This window comes from Mesoplodon bidens, assembly GCF_964165515.1.
Source record: "Mesoplodon bidens genome assembly, chromosome: 13".
Lineage (NCBI taxonomy): Eukaryota > Metazoa > Chordata > Mammalia > Artiodactyla > Ziphiidae > Mesoplodon > Mesoplodon bidens.
In genome coordinates, this window is record NC_138169.1 from 43048872 (window position 1) to 43066616 (window position 17745).

The following is a 17745-nucleotide window of genomic DNA, read 5'->3' on the forward strand; positions in this document are numbered from 1 at the left end:
TAGTATATGATACATCCTAATATTGATAGAATTAACATAGGAGAGCAAGAAGAGGCAGAATAACCACAAGAGCCTAACGTAGACAACCGGACAGACAGACAAGCAAAAGGAACTCTTTTCCCTAAATCCAAATTATAACACTGACCCCCTAAAGTTGGAGTCCCCTCCCTAAGAATTTCGCAGTTGTGCACCGTCAACTCTATAATTTGAGCAAATACTACACATTGGATGATTCTACGGAATCAAACGGGTTCCTTTGTAAAAGGGTTTCTCTCAGTTGTTATGGGGTTGGAGGTTGAGCCAGGGAAAGGCAGAGGAGAAATGAGGGCTCTGGGGGAAAAAAAAAAGAAAGAAAAGAAAACCTGAGTAGGCCTGAGGTGGAGAGGTGAACACTAGTCCAGACCTAAAGCACAGAAGGAGCTGAAGTCCAGGTGTGGTGACCTCGGGGCAAGTCCATCTTCGTCTCGCCCCACCGTCATCCCCAGAGGGCACAACTCACCAACCAGACCTGCACCTCTACTAGGACAGCACTGCTACCACCACCGCATTTAACCTAGCTGCTGATTTATTTGGCTGTATGTGATCCCTGTCGTGTGCTAAGAAATCAACAGAAGAGAACAAACTGCTTCTGCAACATATGCAGGACAGAACTCGATTTAACCTTCAGGGCACTGTCTTAATCGTCTGACCTTCAGAGCAGAGCACAGTGCCAGGCACACAGTAGGTGTGCCACACATATTTAAGGAAACGTTTTTTCCTTATGTGCCATTGGAGGAGCTTTTTATTTCTAACCTTCACAGCTGAAGAATTAGTTTTCATTTTTTCAAATGAGAGTAAAATATTTAGACCCATTCTGCTCAAGGCTAGGAGGGCAAAGATTATAAATTCACCTTTATTGTTATTACAAAATATTTTTATTCATTTCTAGAAATACTTTTGAGCACCTAAAATGTGCCAACCACTGTGCCAGGCACTGAGAATAGAGCAGTGAGAAAAGGAAGCAACGTCCCAGGAATGGTCCTTATGCAAAGGGTCCAATGAATAAAAATCATGAAAGTGTTAACTCTCACTTTTAAAAATATTCAACCATTAGTTTTTGAGAGGCTACTCTGCATACAGCAAATAAAAGAGAAAACAACCCTAAATCAGTAAGAAAATTTCAACCACAGGTTGAGATACATTAAATCAGATACGCTACCTTATACATCACATTAAGTTGAATATTGTAGAAAAAGACATACATCCTTGAAACATAAATCCCAACCAGAAATGGCAACAGACACTAGAAAGTGTACCAAGGTATGGTTAACTTTAAACAGCCTGACCCCATAACGGAATTCACATCGAGGACAAATGAGGGCTCCAAAAGAGAATTCACTCAGTGTCTTTCAATTGCGATCTAATTTACAAACACTTGATTTGTAAAATTTTGACTTGCAGACATTTTTGCCAGGATGGAATCCTAGGTTCTTAGGGCAGAAGGGATTCTCAAGATCACCTGAGCAGGTATTCCGGTAATGCCTGTCTCATCAAGAAGGACTTCTCATAAATTGGTTTAGGTAAGTTAGACTAACACCCAGTGAGGCGAGGGCAGTAACCAGCAACCATGCCAGGTGGTCTCACTCTCAAATGCTAATCCCACGATCCTTCAGCATCAAGTGCTGACTAACAAGTGCCCACCCATGTGGATGTTTTCTTTTGATTCCATCAATAATACCTTAGATGCTTTCTAGTATAGAAGTGGGGAGAAAAGCACAGAGTTTCTGACAGGTATCCTCAGTGAGGCAGTGTGGGGAAATGTGTCCCTGAGAGAAAGACCCCAGTCCTTTGAAGGCATGGGAGGACCTTGCCCAGGACGGGAATCAACTGAATAAAGTCTGAAACCATCACATCGTAAGGGTTACACATAGCCTAGCAAGTGAGAAGAGGGGGCTTTGTTGACCAGGAAGGAGATTCTGAGCCTATGAATAAGGAGCACTTCCTGACTCTGGATCAGATTCTGCTACCCATCTCTCTGGACCTCCGTATCCTCTCCCTGCCTAACAAGCTGAGGTGCTCAGATGTGCTGTCCACCCTGAGCTCTTAAGAAACGATACTCAGACCTGTTCTATACAGGTTACCATCCTTCCCCTAACATTGGGTTGGCCAAAACGTGCGTTCGGGAAAAACCCGAACGCACGTTTTGGCCAACCCAATATTTTAGTTAGGGAAACTATAAGTCTGATTTAAAAGTGCCCACCTGTACCTGGAAGAGTGAACAAGACCAGTCACGGGTCCATCTGCGGCTCATGCAGAGCCTCCTCTGGGATTAGGAGAGCCCATGTGCTCAGTGTGTGTGGCCCACTCCTCTGTGGGTGGGACCCAACTGATGGAGAGGGAGTAGCCGCCCAGTCACTTCAGCCTATTTCAATGATAGTTTTGTTGGTTTTAATGTGTCTCTCCCACTTGAATGTCAAGTCTATGAGAAATGAGACCTTCTGTCTTGTTCTTTATTGGGTCGTCAGTGACTGGCACATAGTAGGTACTCAATATTTGTTGATGGGAATCCCCTGGCAGTCCAGTGGTTAGGATTCTGTGCTTTCGCTGCTGAGGGCCCGGGTCCAATCCCTGGTCGGGGAACTAAGATCCCACAAGCTGCGTGGCGCAGTCAAAAAAACAAAAAATTAGTATTTGTTGAATAAATGGTCAAGTGAGAGCCCTGGGATACGCCCTGAGTTTGCCATTTACTAACTGAACTTCCTGGGGCAGGCTACTTAATCTTTCTAGGGTACAAGATTGTTATGCGATTGGATCGAATCATGTATGCTGAGAATGTACGGTAACAAGTTCCACACATATGTGTTAGCTACTGGATGGATCATGGGGACGAATTCTTCAGGAATGAGATGTGTATCTTTGGTAAAGGCAATGCATTGAAGGCTAATATTCTAATTATAATTCATACTTCATGATGCAAATAATATTTACTGACTTCATTTCTAAACTTGTTGGTCTAAACTAAATTAAGACTAAAATGTGAAATATTTGATGATTTATGTCAGTTGAGCAAGTACTTTATTGCCACATCGGAAAAGAGAAGTTAAAAGCATGACATAATCTCTCTCAAATTAGCACTTTGACACAAAGAGTGCCACTGTTCTATTTAATACATTGCCAGAAAGTTTCATATTCTTTATTGTATCTGGATGAAATATTTTCTGGTTGTAAAGTGGCTATGAGAATGTTTTTAAAACTATTATTAAAAAAAAAACAAAAAACAAAACCTGCAATTTATCATCTGGTCACATGCATTGTTTTTAATGATAAAAGTTTAAAAGATCTCAGTTCCATATTCTATACGATTAAGATATTTTGTTTATTCAAATCAATTTAGAATATACTTTACTGGAATCATGACAGTCTAATGAAACTTATAAATAAAAAGAGATCAATTTCTATAAATTTATTGCTTATAATTAAAAGAAATCAAATTGTGTATTTTTTAATGAGATGGATAGTTTTATTGAACACTGAAGACATATTGTCAATACTTGTAAGTCATTTCAACTTCTTTCTAAGATCTACTTAAAAGGTAGTCCAAAATTAATCCGTTAAACACTTTATATATATTTAAATTATCCTCTTCATGGTGTAAAGGAGAGGATAAAAGATTGCAGATTTAATTTTATTTTTATACTTCAGTGAGTTATACACTGGCTTAAACAGGGATACCTAGAATTTAATACGCATTTTTCTCTTTTATTATTTGCCTTTTGGTTATCATTATTTTGTTCTTACCATAGATGTGGGTCCTCCAGCTGGTTTCTTTGCATATTTCCATTCTTTCACCTGTGTTTATAAATATTTTGTGGGTTTTTTTTTTTTGGATCCACTGTCTTAGCTTTAAAAGAGAATATTGAGGGTCAGCTGGAAATTGTATACAATCCCTCTGCTTTTCCTCTAGCCTGTCAGCAATCTCTAACCAACTGAAATTTTTTAAAGCTGTCAGTTATTGAGCACTTACTATGGGCTTTTACCACTCACAACTGGAGTGCAGTCAGCCCTCCATATCCATGGGTTCCACATCCACAGTTTCAACAAACCGCAGATCGAAAATATTGGAAAAATCATTCCAGAAACTTCCAAAAGGCAAAACTTGAATTTGCCATGCACCAGCATTTACATAACATTTACATTGTATTTATAATACTATTTGTGTTTATAACTATAATACATTGTATTTACAACTATTTACATGGCATTTACGTGGTGTTATGTATTATAAGTAACCCAGAAATGATTTAATGTATAAGGGAGGGTGTGTGCAGGTTATATGCAAATACTACACCATTTTACATATAGGACTTGAACATCTGCAGGGGTCCTGGAACCAATTCTCCGAGGATACCGAGGAACAACTGGATTCCCATTCTTGCCATCTAACAGATGGGAAACTAAGTTAACTTGCCCAAGGGTAATTCAGAGTTATTATTCTCTTAGCTTTAACTTGGTCTACCCTTTGGTAAGTCTAATTAGAACTGATGGAGAATGCTGAGTTTGCTCCAGATGTCCAGTAAGCTTGGAGGTACCTTGGCTACTTCCCTCCCCTTTACTTTTCTGATCCTGTGCCTTTTCTCTGTCTCCTTTTTGCTCCCATGTCACCAAAGTATCCTTGAAACCTTGTGTTATCTGTTGTCACCAGCGAAAAGGGCTACATGTCAGTGGTGGCCACTTCCCAGCGATGTTCCTGCAGGAAGAAGTCGGGTCGCCCCAGGTTGGCAGAGCCCGGGCAGCTTGCCTGTGCAGTCTGGGCGGAAGCTGGCGGCCAAGGGCCGCTGCGAGGAAGAGCCTCTGTGGGCAGCCTGTCGACCTGTGCCAAGAGGTACAGACTTGCCCCATGAAGCGCCTTAGTGTCATTAACATCTTCCATTTGGCGGGCACTTCACTGTCATTTTTATTGGTTCTTTTTACTAGCCATACCTGCATCAGAGCTGTGTTCACTTTTTGTTTTAATTAAGTGCTCTGGCTGAAGTGGGAAAGACTGAAGGCCTTGGGGAGCTGGTCTTCAACTGCCAACCAGTCAGGGATCAGACAGAACCGTGCAGCGCCCTGTGGGGGTCAGCCCTCAACCACTGCAGAAAGGGTTCCAGGAGCTTGGGCTTCACTGTAAGGAAAGATCCCCCAGTCAGTCTGGCTAGAGCTGTCAGTCACTGACGTCTGGAACCTGTGCTGGGCCATTCTATTTCACCCTAATCCAGAATGTTCCCTTGGATTTTCCTGAAACACCAAAAGCATGAAAATCACATTAAGCCTCTTTTAGGTTTTAAAAGACACATCCGTCCACATGCTTGTGCTTCAGGGTCCTTTTTTTTTTCTTTCTTCCTTTAATGCCTAACTGCACTGCTTTTATAACTTCAGCTAGGGAATTCCCTGGCTGTCCAGTGGTTAGGGCTCTGTGCCCTCACTGCCGAGGGTGCGAGTTCAATCCCTGGTCGGGGAACTAGGACCCCACAAGCCACACAGTGCAGCCAAAAAAACCAACAAAACAAAACTTCAGCTATAAATGACGGCCCCCAAAGTAGCACTGTATAAGAGGCCTGGACCTGGACTTGGAACTTCACTCCTCAGTGGTGAGGTGAACTTGAGAAACTGCCTAACCTCTCTGAGGGTCAGTTTTTCTCATCTGTAGGATGGGTATAATCACAGTTCCTCCCCTCCCCCTTCAGCTTGCTTATACTGTGTGTACAGAGTATCACAGGAGTTATCACACATCGGGGTTTATCTTTCAGGTTACTTGTCTGCCCCCTCCACGAGACTGAGTCCTCCAAGGGCAAGGAATTTATCTATGTCGGCACCATCTATTTAACGCAGTACCTGACACTACAAAGGGCCCTGCAAAGCTTCCTTAGAATGAAGTCACATACAAGAAAGCCATTTGCAAATCATTAAGCACTATTCTCATGTACCTTAGTAATTGATTACTCATCGTATGGTCCCAGACTCAAGATGTGAAAGAAATACTGCTGGGTACCAAAGGAGCCAGGCTTTAGTAATTCAAAGAGCTGGAACTGAAATGTAAACTAGGACACAGTACCAGTTCTGAATTTCTTTGGGTTATTGCATAAATACTCAGTCTTAAAACACGTGGATTAACACAGGGTGAACGTTTAGAGGGGCTGATATGGAGAGAGCTGTGGCAGCCTACTTCGTGCTGGGACATCTAAAATAGTATACTAAGGCCTTCCCAAGAGAGATCAATGTCACAGCAAGGAAAAGGCTTACATTTTGACAAGGTAAGATTTTATTTCTTCTGAGTTTTTACATTGTCTCTTCACACACTTTTAAGGCTTAAATGTTTAGTCTTTCAGTTTGGTCGGGCCATCTTCGGTCCCATTTCTTAGAAAGTAATACACACTGTTTACTACCCAGGCTTTACTTGTTAACAGTCATTAGATGGTACAAGACCCTCGTCCTCTCCATTGGGTCCTCCTTCTGACTTGCCCCAGGTATTCCCACTGTCGTTTCTCCAGAATCTTCTCTTAACTATTTCTAAGTTATTCTTTACCTCCAAATTCCTGCCCTTGCACACAGTAAGTGCTCAATAAATGAATCCTATTTTCAGAGTTTTTCTGTATAGCAGTCTCCTTCATCTTGACTGTTCTCAGATCATCACTCACATCCCAAGAGGTGGTTCTAAAATACATCACTTGAGACAGTAGTTAAATGCTATGAATAGGATCTAGGATTCCACGATCCTCTTCATAAGTTTAAAAACATAAACTTGAGAAACATACCTTGAACTTTACCACCCCACCCGTAAAATAATCCTGAAAATAGTGAAATCACCAGCACTATGAATATCCTACTGTTAATTATAAAAATTCGACGTGTGAAGGAACACCACGTTGAGAAGAAAAGAGAATGAAGCTAGCATAATCTGTTTTCTAATATTCTTGTTACACTTTTATTTAGGTCTGTGTGTTTCTGCAGCAACATGTTTTCCACTGTAAAATAAATTTTCTGCCAGTCTCTTTTTTTTTTTCTGGAGTAAAAAACAATGAGATATTTGTTCAAGATGGAAAGAAAATATCTAAAATCTATTTATATATAACTTTGTCAGAAAAAAATGTCACAAAATAGAAACCAACATTCCAGATGAGCTGGCTTAATGAAATTAATAGAATTATTAATTAAAGCTATTAATAATCAATTAATTAATATAATTAATATAATTCTCAAACCCACAAACTTATACTACTGGGAATATGGTGGCTGAATACTGTGATTATTTGAAAAGCAAACTAAATTAGAGGTGATAGATCCCTGCATCATCGCAGCAATTGTTTCTATTTTATAAGAGTGCTCACTTTGTCAAACTGAGAACAAGTCAGAAGAGGTCATTAACTGGTCAGCAATGCTGCATCAGAACACCAACCAATTACCCTGATTCTGCAGCCTATTCAAAGCATATATTAGTACACATCAACTTCAAGTAAAACTTCTATTGATTTTATATAGTCTCCAAGACAGAAGTCAAGAATTAGAAAATTAAAAAAAAAGAATTAGAAAATTATAATCCAATTATGCATTAGGGAAATGCAAACAATATAACAGAAGATCTAGCCAAATACAGGCCCTACTTCTAGAATACTGGAACTAAAATTTATGAAAGTCATTACAAAGAATAATGCTAGTTAAATGCCAATGAACTATTTTTACTCTTTTTATACGAAATGTACAAATTTCGGAGGGGGGGGTGACAGTGGCAGCGGTGCCTCTTACTACCTTATGTAAAATACTTGAACATTCTCATCAATACTGCCATCATTTGTTTAATACTTCCAGTATATTTTCTCAACGTCTGTTTACTTAAAGTTGTATGGAATGACATAATAAGCAATACAACCTGAATTACACCCCCCCCAAAAAAATTTACGAGTCATTGCCATAACGACCTTCATAATGTTTTAAGAACCCCAGTATTATGACTGCTCCCCTAATCCCAAACCATTCCAAATAATATTTACTCTTGTGAAAAGCTGTCAATCTCCTTCTAAGCCAACTTTTGTGAATCCCCTGGAGTTTGGGCGGCAATTATGCCCCTCAGAGAGTGCCTCCTACCCCCTCTAGCAATGGGAAGGGTCTGCAGAACAAACTTAGAAGAAGCTGTGGAGCTAAGTCTCAAAGAAAAGTAGAGGGTAGAAAACCCAGCTTTGGTGTAAAGCATCCACTTGGATGGCTGTCTGAGGTGACAGTGAGAGGGAGGGGGCCCGGGTGAGCCACAGTGCCAGAGGCCTCTTGAGATTGCCCATCTCCTAGGAGACCACAGGGGGTGCTACTGGCCCAAGGCAATAGACACCCCAGAAGGAGACACGGCAGAAAGGCCCCTGCACAGCACCTGGACGACCTATTCGCAAGAGAAACACCGAAGACGGAGACTGGGACTTTATCAGCAAGATCAGCCGTTTTTCATATGTCAAACATTCTGTGCTAAGATAATAAAATGATAGAAAATGTTCATCGAGCACTCCTGTTTTAAGCACTTTTTAAACACTAATTCATTTAACACTGACGACCCTAGGAGGTGAGTATGACCCCTGTCCCCATCTGACCCAGGAGGAAACTGAAGACCAGGTTGGTTCTGGGCAGAGCTGAGCTTTGGCCCCGGCAGTCAGGCCCTGGAGTCTACTCTTAACATGTTCTATATGATGGGGCTTCTCAAAACAGGTGGATACTGTCCCCAGACTCGTCAGAGGCTAGGACCACACACAGCAAATTGGAAGCATGTTAAGCACTGGAAATATTCTTCTGTGTTCCCAATTTTTTTGCTGTATTTTAACAAGTTCGCGCTTCTTAAGTTGCTCCAGGAAAGCACCTCAGGCAGTGATATGAATCTAATGTTATATCATCTTCTCTTTAATGGATTCTTTTATTTGAACAGTTAAGAATTTTGGAATCAACAGACCATGGATTTAAAAGCAGACTCTGAAATCTGACAGTTCTGGACTCAAATCCCAGCATAGTCACTAACCAGTTGTTGGACCTTCAGTAAATTAAGTCAACATCTATTAACAGACTCCTCCTTTGTAAAATGGACATAATAACCATAACTCCTTGAAGGACTGTGTGAAGATTAAAGGAGACCAAGTAGCCCACTGCTCCTGAGTGATGCAGAGGCTGCCGGTGGGGGGACCACTTTAAAGCCCTCTGGTCATCTTGGCTATTATTCATGATGACATTCCACTTCCTAACTACAGAGTCAGTGAGAGAGGCTGGGACAGTTGACATCAGACTCTTCAAGGAGGGAATCACGTTTGTCTCTGGACTGTAGCCCAGTAAAACGGAAGCCTCGGGGCCGCACACTCCCTCACTTCACTCCTGTGTGGATCTGGTCCAAATGTCCATTCCCTGACCCAGAACAGTGAAGAAGCCAGTATGGTGAAACAGTTCACCTGTGTAAGTTCCTTAAAAACCACATGGCAGGGCCTTCCCTGGCAGTCCGGTGGTTAAGACCATGATTCCAATGCAGGGGGTGCGGGTTCGATCCCTGGTGGGGGAACTAAGATCTTGCCTGCCGCGTCGCAGCCAAAAAAAAAAAACCCCAAACCAAAAACTACATGGCAAAAGCCACAGCAAGTTTAGGTATCAAAACTAATCCACAAGCTTAAGAAACGTGGTGGAAAGAGCCCTTATGGGACCCGGTGCTAAAAATAACAGTTCCCTTTGTCTTGTGTTAAGAGAGGAAGGATGGGGACTGAGTGGTGAGACCGTGGACTGAACCGGGTGAGTTACCCTGGACTGGGGACATGTAGTTAAAACTAGAAATTGATAATTACAAGCTTCCAAACTAGTCTTGACATTCGGTAACCCAATTATCACAAAGGAAGCAACACTTATCTCTGTCATTCTCCAGCATTCCTCTCCAAATTCCTCTTTCTTCCCAGAAGCCTACAGCCTAACCTCTCTTAAATCTGTCAGCCCTTTGTAGGTAGCACATTTTTGCCTCCTTCCTTACTGACCGGATCAAACCGCCCATCTGCCAGGGTTCACTGCCAGGTGATCAGGGGAAAGCAGTAATTCAGGGTGTGAAGGGAGTCTAGACACTCCCAGGAAAGGCTTGCATTACAAAGATGAGTTTCAAATGTCTGTACTCAGGTGGAGATGGGGCTGGTGATGGGGGAAGAACTGAGCGGCCCTGGATGGTGCCCGGGGCTTCCCTCCAAGGCCTCCCCAGGTTCCCGCAGTTTCCCGGGGTTCCAGACGTAGGAGACCCTTACCGCCCCCCATCCCCGCTCCTTCACGCCTGAGGGACTTCCCTATACTTCCCCCGCACGCTCTCCCCACCCCCCACCCCCGCTCCCTTCCCCCTTCGCTCCCCTCCCCCCCATATTAAAAACAACCGAACTAACTACCTGGAGGGCCCACAAGAGCTGAACTGTTTCCAACTGCTAAACACAAATCACAAATCTCAGAAAGTAGTGGGTTCCCAGAAAAAGGAAGTTCCCACTGGGGTTTGCAAAGCTGCCCAAGAGCAAACTGCTGTGACAAAAACTACAATTAAAGCTCAGACACTCTGGCCTTCCAATACTGGAAGATGGTTCCCACTTCCATTTGTTTTGAAGATTCTGTGACCCAAGATGCGGACAAATTTAGGATAGGATATGAATAAAAAAAAAATCAGTCACAAAGGAAAGTTTGCTGTCAGACATAAATGGATCTTTTTTTAAGGAAAAAAAGGCTCTGTCAGATTGTTATAGCACAAGCTGAAAGGAAGAAAGGCTGACAGTAAAAAAAAAAAAAGTGTTGAACAGAATTACTGAAAACCTAAAACACGTCTAATTAGGTTGGGCCTCCTGTAATCTGACAGGATGCGCTGGGGTCCAGTGTCTAGGTCACAGCCATGGGCGCTAGGTAATATCCCCTCACATGCAGGTTCAATCTCAGCCCATAGCGGCTATTAGTGAGATATCCTGAATGGCTTAAATGTCCATTTATTTCTAGACCATATAGAAGCTCAATCTCTGTTATAAAGACTCGATACCATTCAGAGACCATCCTCTCTTGAAAGAGAAGGCAAAGAGAAACTTTCACAAATCTGGAAACCCAAAGAGCCTAAAACTTTACAAGTTCATCTGTTTCCCTTGTGATGTTCATGCATCAAGCAGAGAATCACTTCAGCTTGGAAGCCCGTCCTCTGTAAACCCTGACCGAGGGCAAAAACTGAATCCTGCTCCTCTTGGCAGTACTTAGCAGGTAGCAAGAGGTTCAGGTAACAATGGTTGAGCTGAGGGACTTCCCTGGCAGTCCAGTGGTTAAGACTCCTTGCTCCCACTGCAGGGGGCACGGTTCGATCCCTGGTCAGGGAACTAAGATCCTGCATGCCCTGCAGTGGGGCCAAGGAAAACAACAACAAAAAACAATGGTTGAGTTGAATTCAGCTTCTTTAGAATATTACTAGTGTTAAATAAAAATGTTTATCAGCACAAGGTTTCAAATTCTAAAGCTCCATTTTCTTTCATTTTCATTTATCGAAGTCAATCAATCTCCCTTTTTGGACCAATTAATTCCCACTACCTATCCCCTATCTAAATTCTCCAAAGAAGTCTTTCAAATAGCATCCTGACCAATTGGTACAATGCAGTGAATGATCAATCAAGAGAAGTAAAATAGGTTCTAGAAATAAAAGTTCTAGATTACTAGTTTATGTTCGGTCCTAAGATTTTCAACATACGTAACCACAAAGCAACTCCTATATCGATTCTGCTTTAGAAATGGCAGTGGAGATACCAAAAGATAACTTGAAAGTGAACTTTTTTTTAAATCACTGAAGTGGAGCTTTGGCCTAAATCAAGGTGAAAACCTAAGAGGTCTCACACACAACTCACAGTCCTATTTGAAGAAGGGGGTCTTCTTGCTTGAAATCCATCTACAATGATGAGAGGATGGCCTTTTAGGTGACATTTGTTAGGGGAACCAGATTTTAAATCAGGGTTTACGTTCGAGATGAATGGCATCCACTTTCTCCTTTGGTGGCAAATACTTCTTTTTCTATTTCCTGGATCAGATATGATAGATAGTGAGCTGACATATATGTAGGTTCATATCAATTTAAAATAATACACCTGAGTACTCACTGCAATATGAATATGCAAGAGTAAAACTACAGATTTCTTTCGTCACCTTTTAACCTTATTTTAATCTCATTTTAATATTTAATGAGGCCAAAATCTTGCCAATGAGACTACTTGCCAAGTGGAAAATGATTAGTTTATAAAGATTCCTGGTACCAAAGCCAAAATAGTAGGTGCTCAGTAATTGTTTCCTGAATGAATGAAAAAAGTTCCACACTTATGTTAATGCCATTTAGTTTCTTCACCAATTTGAACTTTCTGTAAAGGAGAGCAAACATTCCTGCATCAGAAAAAATAATACAGCCACAAAATATTATTAAAAATCAGGAAAATACCCACTTTAAACAAGGTGGTTAATCCTAATTGCTCCAGATAACCTATAATTGCCATAGCTGTTAAACACACTCTTCTGTCACGTTTACAGAAGTTTGATTCCATCTTTAAGAAAAAAAAAAAAGTGTATCCCTCCCGCCTAGTCTCCAAATTCAAAATAAGATTTTGGTGATAATTTCAATAATACATAAAATGCATGTTTTTTCTAGTAAGTAGATAGAATGAATATTCCTTCTCCCTTCCCACATGACAGCACCTGAATGAAGACTGGTTTCCCAAGTGCTATAAGTATCCGGCTTCTTCAAAGGTAAGGTCATGAACCACTGGGCGTGCCTCACAGGGAAGCTGCTCTAATTTTCAGCTTGGAGACTCTAAGGATAGACTCTGGCCCCTAGTGAAGTCGATGAAACAGAAACACTGGACGTGCACCACCAACCCCAGAATCTCTCCACTAATAGATTTCCTACTTACAGAATTCCTTAAAAGTATTTCTGGAAGTGATCTGGGTTAGGGTCAAGTAGCTCCAACTGAAGGCACCTTTGTCACAAGCTTACGAATGCTGCCAAGTATATTTTAGGGAGATAATTTTCACACTTTTGTTTGGTACCGAGAAAGGTACAGTCCATAAAAACTTTAGCAACAAAACTATACTATTTAGAATCTAAACTCCTACTAGTATTCTTTTTTCTGTAAATGATAAAGACTAAAGTTACAGATCTCTATCATCCCATCTAGGCTGAAGTACCGTTGACTGAGGCAGGAAAAACGCTGCATTTTCATGCAAAGAGAACAGCTATGAAGAGGTAGGATATGGGACGTGCTAAGCCTTTAAATAGAACCACGTTATCTCCACCTGGGAGCTAGATGTTGTACTAGTAACTGGATCATCTTAAATCACAACAGCCTTGGGTGGGGAGGGGCGGGAACTAAAACCATCCCTTACTTTGAATACAGACCTTCAAGAGAATTTATGAATGAACCAGTTAAGGTAACCAACACAACCACCAAGCCCTCCACCCACTCCAAAACCAACTAAAACCAGGCACTTCACATGAGTAAAACAATCACAAATTCCATAATCTTCATTAATCCTTGAGTGCATTCAGTTTTCAACCAGTCCCATAAGTGATACACTTATGAACACCCTCAACAAGTAAAAACAGTAAATGCATTTATAGTAACAGGCTCTTCATTTTTTTGAGAAACTTGCAATGTTACAAAAGAATCAAACATCAGGGTGGGACTGTGGCATCAAGTGGTCCTTAGTGGAATTCAGTGCCACTCCCCTTGATGAGGGTCTAGCCTGTATTAAAGTTAGACAGCCTGTGTTTATAATTAAGTGATAATGACCGAAGTTCGAGGTACACAGGGCATTTCCTGGGGATTAATGACCAGCCAAAGGAGTTGCCGACCTAAAGCGACCTAAAGCAAAGCCTCCGGCCAGTAACCCCAGCCAGTCATAAATCCCCAGGAAATGCCCTGAACCTCAACAGTGATTTTAGTAAATACAGGAGGAAAAAGTTTAATATCAGCTTTGTACTTAAGTTAAACACCTGTTTCATACTTAGAATGCTCAGACTTCATAAAGTGAGTCCTACAGGAGTTACTAAAGAGTTCCCTTAAACTTCTTAATGCTGATAAAAAAAATGTTCACCCTAACATTAGTGAAAGCAAAGAGGGCAACTTTTTGTAGTGTTTTAACTGCAAGAGACTTAGCTAAGATACTGTTTGAGAGGCATAATGATAACATAACCAACATATGGACCCTCATATCTACATTTAACCAGGGAGTTACCTGACAATCACTCAAGAATAAAAGAATCAGTGTTCAGGTTTACAGAAATGATTGATCTCACTCAGTTAAAATGAAAGACTGTGACGGTGACTGCAATTCTTAGAACAAAACCAAGCCAACTAAACAAACCCCCCTAATCTTTCGTGGATCTTATGTCATTATTCTATGTGACACTGGTGTCAAGAAACCAGTAGACAAATGCCAGGGGACAAACTGCTTCATTGTTAAATTCAAGCAGATAGATACTTTAATAAACTCTCTTAGGCTTTTAACTCTTAATTAATCAGGTGCTACTTGAAACCAGGGCATTTTAAGGGTTTTTACTTTCTCAGAAGAATGCGATCGTTTATTTCTGCTTTCAAAGAAAAAGCAAACCCAAATTCTCCCAAGAGGAGAAAGAGCTCTCCTGTCCATCCTTACAACGCCCTACAACCACCTCCTGGTCTGTCAGAAACTACCGTGCACACTACAAGTGCAGAAAGACACGTAGCCTCCGGTCTCGTGTATTTTAGAGAACTTCGGTGTTTATAGTACCTTTCACAGCCCCTTTCTCGGTTGGCCTTGAGGCTTGCTGATTAGCAAGCAAACGTTTGAAAGGGTCAGTGTGTCCAGAACTGGAATTTCCACTTTGGAAAAAGCACAGAGGTACCTGACATCTGTTCCTTGAAAGGCCTGCACTACACCTCCAAACTTAGAGCTGAAATTCCTACTTCTGCTGGATGGCAGGGAGGGCAAAGCTGTAAAACCCCCAGTGGCTACTCCTGCCTGGAGAATAGAGCAGAGTTCCCAAGGACCTCTGCTTTCTGGCTCCTACAGCACAGTACCCAAAAGATGAATATAGTTTTAATAATATGAATATATTCCTCCAGGAAAAATAATAAGACAAGCATCCAATTGAAACCCCAATCTCTACCCAGAATTCTAAGTGCTTAGAAATAAATAATTTTTGTGTAAAAACAGTATCCTTATCTTTGTTGAGGATATTGAAGTCCAGAGAGGTGAACTGACTTGCCCAAGGTGGCTCAGCTTCTGGGCTAGCACTCTTACTTTGGTGTTCTTTCCACACTACTGTGTTGTTATCCCAGTAGTCTATCTTCCCACCACTTATCTGCCCCCTAGACAGAGAGCTCCATGGTGCTAGGAAAGACAGCAATGTTTCAGTGCCCACTCTGCTGGGCACCATGGGGCATGCTCCAGTTGGGAGCCTGGCTGGCAGTGGAGATACTACCTTTCCATAACTTTAACAAGTGACTCTAGTTTATGAAAACTACATCCCAAACGTTGCTTTACATTCAATTACACCTTACGGTATAAACTGGCACTCAACCACCAGTCTCTCCAAAACCCGCCCCTTTACAGTAAGTAGGATTGGCATGTTTTCTTTTTTAATAATTTATAACTTTTTCTACCTTCATAAGTTAGGGCGAATATGTAATATAGTATTTTAATGGTTACTTTATTCAAAGATATTTTAAGTAACTGCTTCATTTATATGCACAGTATTCCTGCACTCTTTGCCTTATAAACTCAGGCATTCAGTGGAGAGAGGCTGCGAGGGTTGAGCTGACCCTTTTGTTCTGCGAACTTTGACGTTTTCAGCGTTACTGCGCAGCAGGGATTGTTAGGTAGCTTGCCCTCTCACAGCCTTTAAGGTTAGGTGTAAACTGTCCTGAAAAGCATCAAGAGTTAAGTTTCTAAGGGTGAAATCAAATCCGACTCAGCATATTTGCTACTTTGAAAAACTTCCCCCCAACCCAGACCTGAGTTAGCACGAGTTAGTCTCGAAGTGGTACCAGAGAAACATTTCATGCATAGAGTTTGGTTTGGTTACCTGGGTGGGGGAAACAATAGCAGGTGAAACTACTGTGGGAGAATTGGTGCTTCTGTGCCCATTGGCTTCTGGAAGAAGAGGCAGGGGGTCGTGTTTCACGGAAACCACCACCACCGCATCCACAGGCTCCGAGGAGGGGCGGATACAAAGTCTTTTAGGGGAAGAGGGGCCGCAGATTTCCCCCGACCCGAACACGGACTCGTACAGGGCGCGCTTGGGCGCAGCCTCCGATTTCACGTCGGGCCCGACCTGGCTGTCTCTGGGGAGGATATAGGTGTTCCCCAGCGAGGGCGGCTGGGGGCGGTGGTGGTGAGAGGGATGGGTGGGGGGATGGGGGGAGTGGTGGCGAGCCGCCCCGTTCAGAGCCTCGGCGTAGCAGCCCTGCGGGGCGGGCGAGCCCAGTTTGGTGCCGATGCCCGCGATGCTGTTGAGCGTGGCGATGGAGACGGCGCCGATGCAGTGGTTGGTGTAGGTCTTGGAGAGCTTGGCCGCCTTGGACAGCATCTGCATCCTGGTGCCCAGCAAGTTCTTGCCGATGGCTTTGTTCTCGTACCAGGTCACATCGCCCTCGCTGCAGTGGTCCCGGGGCCGCTGGAAGAACGCCTTGCAGAGGGGGTTGCGCTTCGACAGGTACTTGACGAAGCTGGCGTAGGGGCAGAACTCGGTGCCCGTCTCGTACATGCGCGGCAAGTTCTCCTCGTCGCTGCTCTCGGCGCGCTTCTTGCTCCACGACGACGAGCGCGACTTGTGGTAGGGCCCGAGGGACTTGAAGTAGACGAACTTGCGGCCGTCCTCGTCCATGGCCAGCCCGAAGGAGTCCTCCTCCAGCTCGCGCTGGTTCTCGCGGCCGCGCGTGCAGAAGTACATGCACGTCTCGAACCAGACCTTGTTCAGCAGCCCGAAGGGCGTGTTGGTGCTGAAGACGCTGGAGGTGTAGAGCTTGCGCAGGTCGGCGCGCGTGATGGCTTGCTTCTGCACCACCGGCCCGGCGCCCTGCTCCTCGAGCTTGCGGATGACCGCGGCCAGCGTCAGGTTAGCGCTGCGCAGCTCCGGGTCCTTGGTGAGGTCGAGCGTGCGGCAGTACGGGGGCTCGTTGAGGTAGCGGTTGAGGGAGCTGCGGATGCTGATGAGCGACGACTTGCTGTAGAGCTGGCCGCTCTTGGAGCGGGCCTCGGCGTAGAAGGAGCGCAGCACGCGGCACAGCGCCCCCTTGTCCATGGTCTCGAAGTCCGGGCTCTGCGCCTTCTCGCTCAGGTACTCCCGGAAGATGCGCACGGCGTAGCGGGTGGCCAGCCGGGTGTTCTCGCTCAGCCGGGCCCGCTCGGGGCGCTGCAGCACGTCGGGGTCCAGCTCGGCGCCGTCCCCAGGCGGACCGCCGCGGGCCCGGGGCGCCAGCAGCCGCGGCGGCGCCTCGGGCTCCAGCGCGGCGCTCTGGTCCATATTGATCATATGGACCGGCTCCGGCTCCAGCTCCTCCCCGGCCGAGTCCTCGGGCTCCAGGGGCTCGTCCCAGTCCAGACCCATCTCTTCCTCCTCCTCCTCCTCCTCCTCCTCCAGCCCCCCACCTCCGTCCTCCTCCTCGTCCCCCGTTATCTGCACCTCCTGGATCTCGTCCTCCTCCTCCTCTTCCTCCTCCTCCTCGCCCGCGCTGCAGTAGTGCGGGCGGCCGTGGCGGC

General features: G+C 43.8%; 1 protein-coding gene across 4 annotated transcripts in view; it reads right to left on the reverse strand.

Annotated features, from left to right (window-relative positions):
- Nucleotides 1-17745, reverse strand: part of KCTD1 (potassium channel tetramerization domain containing 1) — a 90878-nt gene that overhangs the window by 72495 nt on the left and 638 nt on the right. Inside the window, exon 1 of one of the 4 annotated variants that reach the window (XM_081251849.1) lies at nucleotides 16070-17609. The exons of the other annotated variants lie outside the window; for them this stretch is intronic. Within the exon in view, the coding sequence (XP_081107975.1) occupies nucleotides 16070-17593 (1524 nt within the window). The 5' untranslated portion in view covers nucleotides 17594-17609. Of the gene's footprint in view, nucleotides 1-16069; nucleotides 17610-17745 lie in introns of those variants that run through there. 4 annotated transcript variants of the gene reach the window in all.